This window comes from Natrix helvetica, assembly GCF_964273705.1.
Source record: "Natrix helvetica genome assembly, chromosome: 1".
Taxonomy (NCBI): domain Eukaryota; kingdom Metazoa; phylum Chordata; class Lepidosauria; order Squamata; family Natricidae; genus Natrix; species Natrix helvetica.
This window is the reverse complement of record NC_138548.1, coordinates 357,674,784-357,683,520: the sequence shown is the minus strand read 5'-3', so window position 1 is coordinate 357,683,520 and position 8,737 is coordinate 357,674,784. Positions and strand designations below refer to the sequence as shown.

At 47.0% G+C, this 8,737-nt stretch overlaps 1 protein-coding gene across 2 annotated transcripts in view; it reads right to left on the bottom strand.

The window, feature by feature from the left end:
• Positions 1-3,949: 3,949 nt before the first annotated feature.
• The window catches only part of LOC309384190 (uncharacterized protein), a 7,574-nt gene continuing 2,786 nt past the window's right edge, over positions 3,950-8,737 (bottom strand). Inside the window, exons 2-5 of one of the 2 annotated variants that reach the window (XM_081937417.1) lie at positions 8,468-8,536; positions 7,694-8,415; positions 6,372-6,504; positions 3,950-5,201 (exon numbers count right to left, since the gene is read on the bottom strand). In XM_081937417.1, coding sequence (XP_081793543.1) covers positions 4,204-5,201; positions 6,372-6,504; positions 7,694-8,410 — 1,848 coding nt within the window. In that variant the 5' untranslated portion in view covers positions 8,411-8,415; positions 8,468-8,536 and the 3' untranslated portion in view covers positions 3,950-4,203. Of the gene's footprint in view, positions 5,202-6,371; positions 6,505-7,693; positions 8,537-8,737 lie in introns of both variants that reach the window. The other variant, XM_081937416.1, reaches the window with a different exon arrangement.

Genomic DNA, 8,737 nt, shown 5'->3' with positions numbered 1-8,737 from the left:
CTTTGGGACAGAGAAGTGCTGGAGTTGCATAAAGCAGTCCTCAGCGGGAGCTCTCCAGGGTCCTGAAGCAGCTGCTTGTGGCAAAGATTAGGTCACCTGCAGGTTACTTCTAGGAAGGCAAAAGGGAGGAGGGGGAGGAGGAGAGGAGCAGCAGCAGCTGATACTCAGATCTGACTCAAATTTAACATTAATGCCCTCTCAGTCCCTGAGCAGTTGCTGAGATCGTTTGCCTACCAAGTAAAATAAGCAGGTTGGCTGAGAAGCAGAAGGAGCTTAGACACTCGAGGCCAAGAGATGTTAGACGCAAAGCAAGATGTGGTTGATTGTGCCAGCGTGGAAAAATGAGAGGTGCTTGGAGACATTTTTAGCAAGCAGGCAGCCATCTATTAGAAAACAACCCACCCACCCCGCTTTGCTCTCTCCTGGTGTGGAGACTGAAGCCAAAGACTCCACCTCTGTGGCAGGAGATGCTTCTGTTGCATCAATCTAGCATTTACAGTCTGGCCCTCCCCCTGCACCCCCCCCCCCACAGGGGATGGGGAGGGAGCCCCGTCTGTCCTGCAGCAACTGCTACACCAGAGAGAGAGTGGAGGGGAGGCCTGTGCCTGTCTCTGTGGCGCAATGGGTTAGCGCGTCTGGCTGTTAACCAGAAGGATGGTGGTTCGAGCCCACCCAGGGACGGCTGTGGGTGGCCCACCCCCTTGACGAGGTGGCCGAGTGGTGAAGGTGATGGACTGCTAATCCATTGTGCTCTGCACGCGTGGGTTCGAATCCCACCCTCGTCGACGCCTTTTCCTTCTGGTTGCAGGATTTGGGGGTGGAAGGATTAGTCCCGCTCTGTTTTATTGGAAGGGTGAAAAGCTGAGCTGTGTCGCTATTTTCACATTGTTTGTATTCTTCCTTCAGGGATAGAATTGTTGTGCTTTCATTGTGAAGCACCTCAATTTATGTTGTTCCCTCCAGTTCAATCTTAGACTATTTTTGGAATTTCTTCCTTTGACAAGACACGTACATCACCTCTCAAAATAATCTCTGTTATGAATATTGGGAGCTTTTTCCTAATATTTTTCATAGATAGCTATCCTTTTGGCTTCCAGCTCCAATGAAAATTGACTTAATTATGGAATCCAAACCATGTTTAAATGTCTGGCAATGTGCTACATACATTGACCGGGAAGGCACTCAATTATTCTTATTAATCATAATGATCTCATTTGAATATTTATTGTTTTTAATTCTGTTTTGCCACAGAAAACTTCTAAACCATCTCTGGATTTTTGGCAAAGAGTAATTGTATAAAAAGACTTCTACCAGTAATCCTCAACTTACGAGCACAATTGAGCCCAAAATTTATTTTGTTAAGCAAGACAGTTACATGAGTTTTGTCCCATTTTACAACTCTTCTTGCCGCAATTGTTAAAAGTGAACCACTGCCATTGTTAACTTAGTAACATGATTGTTAATTGAAGCTGACCTCCCTCTTTGCTTGTCAAAAGGTCACAAAAGATGATCACAGCATCCCAGGACACTACAAATTTCATACATATGTGCCAGTTGCCAAGCGTCTTAATTCTGATCATGTGTCCATGGAGATGCTGCAACAGTCATCAGTGTGAAAAACGTTCATAAATTATTTTTTTCAGTGCTATTGTAATTTTAAAGGATCACTAAACAAATGGTTGTAACTTGAGGACCCCCTGTACAGAAATGAAGTAGCAATAAACAAATAAAATTCTGCCTCCCAGCTTATGGGTGAAGATTAGTGGTAGTGGAGCATTGGAAAGTCCCATGCTGAGAGCCCCCTCATTCCCAGCTCTGCTCTTTTAGGCAGCTTACCATATTTTTCAGAGTATAAGACGCACCCTTTTCCCTCAAAAAAGAGGCTCAAAATCTGAGTGTGTCTTATACACTGAATACAGCATTTTTTGCCTCCCGAAACCCCCGCCCCTTTCAGCAAAATGGCCATGCATAGCTTTTTGGAGGCTTTTAGAGTGCTCCTGGGGGTTGGGGAGGGCAGAAACAGGCTGTTTTTTTGCTCAATTCCCCCCCCCCCGGCGCACTCTGCAAGCCTCCTAAAGGCTATTCATGCCCTTTTTTTTGACAAATTTTTGGGAGGTTTGCAAAGTGAAAAAACTTTTTTTTTCCATTTGCCTCTTCAAAACCTTGGTGCGTCTTATACTCCGGTGCGTCTTATACTCCGAAAAATACAGGTAAGTCTCAAGGCAGGATGGTGGTCTTGACAGGTGACAGATGGGTCATCTGGCTTGAAAGTTTGAAGGTTATGAATGATGGTTTTCTCTTTTGCTGTTTCAGTAATTATCTGTAGTGAAACTACAGCACAGGACACTATTAATAACCCCCAAATGGCAAGTGGAGAAGAAAAATTATGCAAAAAATGGTAGATGAGCCCTCAAGCCATAGTCCTTCCTACCACATTGTTGGAGTGCAGCTTTCATGCTTTCCAGATGGTGTAGTTTAGGTGGAGTTGACTGTTTGGATCCATCCCATGTTCTGATGGCCAACATCCTGGTGGCCAAGATTTATTTGTCCTTAACATCTTGGGCTAGGTGGATGGGAATCACACTGGATGGAGCAATGGTGCACCCACACGACATACACACAAATATGAAACTAGGATTTTCAAGGATTTTTGTTTCCTCCGCATGGTTTGTATTAACTAAATCAAGCCTATCCAGCAGTTATATGAATCATCTAGCCGAGGGGTCGGCAACCTTAAACATTCAAAGAGCCACAAAGATCCTAACTGGAAACCCCACGTTCAATTCTGGAGCAGAGCGGAAGTCAGGTTCCCCCACCATAGAGTCTCTTCCTAGTGCAGCGTCCTTTTTCCTCTACCTGTCATATCAATTGTGGAGCGGACCAGAAAACCTTGCCATAGAGTCTCTTCCTAACATGCCTAACGTGCTTCGAGGACTACCTGTAAATTTTTAAATAACTGGTTCTCCTTCCCTTACATAACGAGCCTACAAATAATTATAAACTTTCCCATCCTTATTCAACAAAAATATTGTATTAAACAAACTGGTATTCCAGGTGAGAGAATCTATCCATCTAATAATCAAATAGACCCAACATCTAATGGGCTGTTCTAACTTTCAACAGGCTGAGCAAATGGTTGCAAGATAAGGACTATCTGTAATTTTTTAAATTGAAAGTTAACTACCGTATTTTTCGGAGTATAAGATGCACCTTTCCCTCGCAAAAAAAGACGGTAAAAATCTGGGTGTGTCTTATACACTGAATACAGCATTTTTGGCTTCCCGAAACCATGCCCCCTTCACAAAAATGGACGTGCAAAGGGATTGGGAGGCATGCAAAGTGCTCCTTGGGGCTGGGGAGGACAAAAACGGGCTGTTTTTTGCTCATTCCCCCCCCCGCCTCCTAAAGGTTATGCATGCCCTTTTTTTGGCGAAAAACGGGCCATTTTTTGCTCATTTTTACCCCCCCCTCCAGCCCTCAGGAGCAATTTGCAGGCCTCTCAAACTCTCTGCATGCTCCTTTTTTCACAAAAAATGAGGCACGCAGAGGGTTTGGGAGACCTGCAGACTGCAAAAATTTACCTCTTCAAAATCTTGGTGCGTCTTATACTCCGGTGCATCTTATACTCCAAAAAATACAGTATATGATCTATATTTGATGCAGGAAATGTAAGGTCCAATGAGAAAATAAGCAATTGGTGAAAGTATCCTCAATTCCAGTCCTGACATTCATATCAACTCTCAAAGGCCACAGAGGCAAAGATATTCTAACTAAACCGTTTTCCTCGCCTTCAATTATGGATTGTCCTGGTCATAGTACAGGCATCCTTGACTTACAACCACAATTGAGCCCAACATTTCTGTTGCTAAACAAGACAATGAAAGTGAGTTTTGTCCCATATTACATCTTTTTTGCCATAGTTGTTAAATGAATCGCTGCAGTTGTTAATACAGTTATTAAAATGAAACTGGCTTCCCCATTGACTCTGCTTGTCAGAAGGTCGCAAAAGGCGATCACATGACCCCGGGACATTGCAGCCATCATAAATATGTGCAGCTGCCAAGAGTTCCAATTTTGGTCACGTGACCACTGGGGGTGTTGCCAAACGGTGCGGAAAACGGTCCTAAATCCTTTTTTTCAGTGCCGTTGTACCTTCGAATGGTCCCTAAATGTACCATTGTAAGCCGAGGACTACCAGACTGTCTATGATCTCTCTCCCAGCTTTGCTCTCTGATGGCCGTCAAGATCAAATTTTCCCTCCAAATGATTCTGATCAGCTGAGTGTTTGTATGGATTCACTCCGGTATGAATGCGTTCATGTGTCATCAGGCCGGATTTCTGACAAAAGGTCTTCCCACAGCGTCCGCACTGATATGGTTTCACTCCGGTATGAATCCGCTCATGGGTGATGAGGTTTGACCCGTCGGTGAAGCTCTTCAGGCACACAGAGCACTGATAGGGTTTCACCCCGGTGTGGATCCTTTCGTGAACCCTCAGGACGGCCGCGGTGCGGAAATTCTTCCCACAGCTGGAACACCTGTAGGGCTTCTCTCCCAAGTGGATTTTTTCATGGACGCTCAGGGTTCCCTTCTGACGGAAAGTCTTCCCGCATGTCAAGCATTTAAAAGGCTTCTCGTCCATGTGGATTTTTTCGTGGATGGTGAGAGTCCCCTTTTGCCGGAAGCTCTTCTCGCAGTACGTGCACCGGTACGGCTTCTCTCCGGTATGAATCCTCTTGTGGGTGATGAGGTTGGAGCTGCTGGTAAAGGTTTTCTGGCAGGTGGAACACCGAAAGGGAACCTCACCGGTATGAATCCCTTTGTGGGCCTTTAGTTGGGCAGATTTACGAAAAGGGATGCTGCATTCCGTACGCGCATATGGCTTCTCCCCGGTGTGAATTCTTTCATGTACCCGAAAATTGGAGCCCCACCGGAAACGTTTGCCACAGTGGCACTCGTGGATTTTATGGCCGGTTTTGGCTTCTTCTGGATCGGAATCACTTTTAACAACAGAAACAACTTCGTCCGAGCTTTTTTGGGGGGAATTCCATTCTGTTTCTGGATCCTCCTGGTTCTTAGGCCTCACTTCCTCCTTGCGACGCTGGGAGGGCGTGATGTCTCTTTTTAGTATCTCATTTTCTGGTGCCTCAGAAATGCTCTGACGAAGATGGTTATCTTGGTTCGTCTGTCTGTGATTGTCACCTTGGGGAAGGAAGAGGGTCATAAGTCTTTAGATAAAGCTCAGGTGACATTCTAGGTCAAAATTCTGCAGGATTCAGAATTTTTCAACAGAGTTCACAAACACTTGCTTTTACCTCTGTAATAGTTGCAATTCCTTACTACTGGATTTTATGTAGTGTTCCTTAATCTTGTTTAAACATAAGTCTCTTTGGGTGTTTAATCACAGAGCACGCATGCTTTTAGGTATCAAATAGTTTGTGGCTAGGTGGGCTCTACTACAAATTTCATATTGGAGTTTATGTGACACCACCACTCTCTTTTAAAGAGAAAAAAAAACTCTGCATATTCCTGACCTAATAGGTCATGGAGAAGGTAAACTTCAACAGCTTCTCCACTCACGATATTTTTCTGGGTGCGAGGAATATTTTTTTTGGGGGGGGGGGCACAATTAATGACTGGCCGCACCCGGGAGGCAGAAATGTTGTCGGCGCTGCCGGATGACGAAGGCATGAAAGCGCAGCCGCCTGAATGGGAAAGCAACGAAAGGGGCTGCGCTTTCACCCCGCTCAAGCCTTGCCACCTGCATGGGAAGCCGCCTGAATGGGAAATGGGAATGGGAATCGCAGCCGCCTAAATGGGAAAGCAACGAAAGGGGCATCGAGGGCAGGCGGTGGCTGCAGGCGGCAAGGGTTGAGCGGGGTGAAAGCGCAGCCCCTTTCGTTGCTTTCCCATTCACCCCGCTCAAGCCTTGCCCGAGGGAGCTGGGGATCGGGCTTTGGGTTGGTGGGAGACCTTGAAGGAGTGGGGGGGGGGAAGGGACTGGCGCCGGTGGAGGAAGCAATGCTACGTGGATCAGTGCACTCCGCGGTCCCCTTAATGTTCACTCAGGAAGGCGGAGAATGGGACCATGTGTGCTGGAGGCTGAGGCTGCCTCAGCCTCCTGCACACGTGGTCCCATTCCCCGCCTTCCTGATGATGTCACCAGCCTCACCAGCCATAACCCTCACCACACGTCACTGTACAGAGCACACCTGTCTTCCTACTTGTGCAGGATTCAAACCAGTTCTCTCACACCTAAAGGAGAATTATACCGCTAGGATCCATGCTAGATTAGCAACTCTTCTTCAGACGTTAAAGATCAAGGGAGAAGCGCTCAGCACCTTTGGGCGATCAAATGCAGCTCATGCTTACCGAATGAACTCATTTCTTTCTCAATGTCCAGCTTCATCTCCTTGGACAGCTGCCATCCCCATGAACCCAGTGGTAGAAATTGGCCTCCCTGGGAAGGCTCCTCAACTGCCACCATCCCCAAAGGACACGGACTCTGGAATGACACACACAAAATTGTTCAGTGGAGCAACCTTCATCAGCTATGATGGAAGAATAGGTAACCCACACATCTCAGGCAGTGGTGAAATCTAATTTCCCCACCCCACCCCACCGGCTTGGTGGGCGTGGTTTGGGGGTGTCATGTGACTGGGTGGGCGTGGCTTTTTAAAGTATTTTTCCCTCTACCGATTTGGGCGAACTGGCAGGGGAAAAAAATGCTTTAAAAAGCTAAAAAATTGCGTCCGACAATGTGCGGCTCCCAGGTGACCCATGTGATCCATGAAAGCTTCTTTTGTTACTACTGGTTCTCAGAACCAAGGACAATCGTCCCTACCAGTTCTCAGCCTTCTCCCATCTTTCTCTCAATGTGGAGGGAGATTAAAACAATTTCTCCTTCACTTACTCTGGATAGCAAACAGCCCTGGGCCCCTCGGTCTTCTGGTAGCAAAACTGTGGGGAGATTAAAACAATTTCTCCTTCACTTACTCCGGATTGTAAACAGCCCTGGGCCCCTCAGTCTCCTGATAGCAAAACTGTGGGGAGATTAAAATAATTTCTCTTTCCCTTACTCCAGATAGTAAACGGTCCTGGGTCCTTCGGTCTTCTGGTAGCAAAACTGTGAGTAGATTAAAACAATTTCTCCTTCACTTACTCCAGATGGTAAACAGCCCTGGGCCCTTCGGTCTTCTGGTAGCAAAACTGTGAGGAGATTAAAACAATTTCTCCTTCACTTACTCCAGATTGTAAACAGCCCTAGGCCCCTCAGTCTCCTGATAGCAAAACTGTGGGGAGATTAAAATAATTTCTCCTTCCCTTACTCCAGATAGTAAACAGCCCTGGGCCCTTCGGTCTCCTGGTAGCAAAACTGTGGGGAGATTAAAACAATTTCTCCTTCCCTTACTCTGGCTAGAAGCAGAAGGCCAGAGAGTAATGGAGAAGTAGACTTAGAAGGTACCATTAATCTCCAAAGCGTTATTCCTTAATTTGATGTACTATGTAAAAATAAAATGGAATTAGAGAACCTCTGTTCTCTAACATTGCCTTGGATATTGGGTACCTTCAGACAGTCAAGCTCTACCACAGTCTCACAATTCCTGAAAAAGCAGAGAGTGGAAAATGCATTAAACTCTTGTTCTCCTCCATCTTCTGGAGAACCATCTGAAGCCCACCACCAGAGACTTCACCTCTTCCTCCTGTTTCATGGAGCTCCCCTTCGACCGAAACTCCTCAGCCAAGAGCACAGCTCCAGTGCAAGTCTCAGGGGCGTGAGCCCTGACCCAGCTCTGCATCTCCGGAGGCAGGACACTCAGAAACTGCTCCAGGACCAGCAGCTCCAGGATCTCCTCCTTCGAGCACCTCTCGGCCTTCAACCACTGCCAGCAAAGTTCCTGGAGATGCCTGTAAAGAGCCCTGGGCCCCTCGGTCTCCTGGTAGCAAAACTGCCGGAAATCCCGGCGCTGTTTCTCCCTGGCCAGGGCCTCCCCTAGCAAGATGGCCGCCTTCACCTTCCCATAGTCTCCTCTTTCTTGGTCGCTAAGGCTGTTGAAGGCCTCCTCGGCTTCTTGTTGGAGTCCTGGTGCAAGAAGAGTCACCCACTGGTCCTGGGGCCACTTGCAGGCGGATGCAACTTGCTCAAAGGAAGTTAAGAAGGCCTTCGTGTTGACCCATGGCATGGGTTCCTCTACTGTCTCAGCATGGGCCCTCTCTGAGCGAGGACCTTGCAGGCTGCCGAGGAACTCTTGCCACTGAGCTTCCCAGCAATCTTGCAGTCCCTCTTCAGGTTTACATTTCACCTGTTGGAGAGGAATCCTGCCAGAAGGGGCTTTCATTGCCTCCAGGTCTGACCAGAGTTTGACCAGCGAAGTACTCTGCTTTGGCATCTTCAGCTCCGGGTCCTCCATGGCCTCTTCCTCCATGGACATGTTCACCTGCACACTCAGGGTCTCCATCCCTTAAACCTTCCTTACTACCCGTCTGTGAATCTTTTGCTAAAACCAGCTTTCTGATAAGCAGCAAGGTGGACTCTCCTACAGTGAAAAAAAAATAGATATGCAAAAGAATATTTAGAAAATAATTCTGCCCAAAAGCTAAGCTAGATTTTCACGGGTGTAGGTATGCTGGTTTTGTTGTATTCGGGTCTTTTCCCGTGTAAGGTTGAGATTGTCTTTGCAACGTTTCGGCAGGATCACACCTGCCATCTTCAAGCTGTGGGCTTAAAATGGGAACGG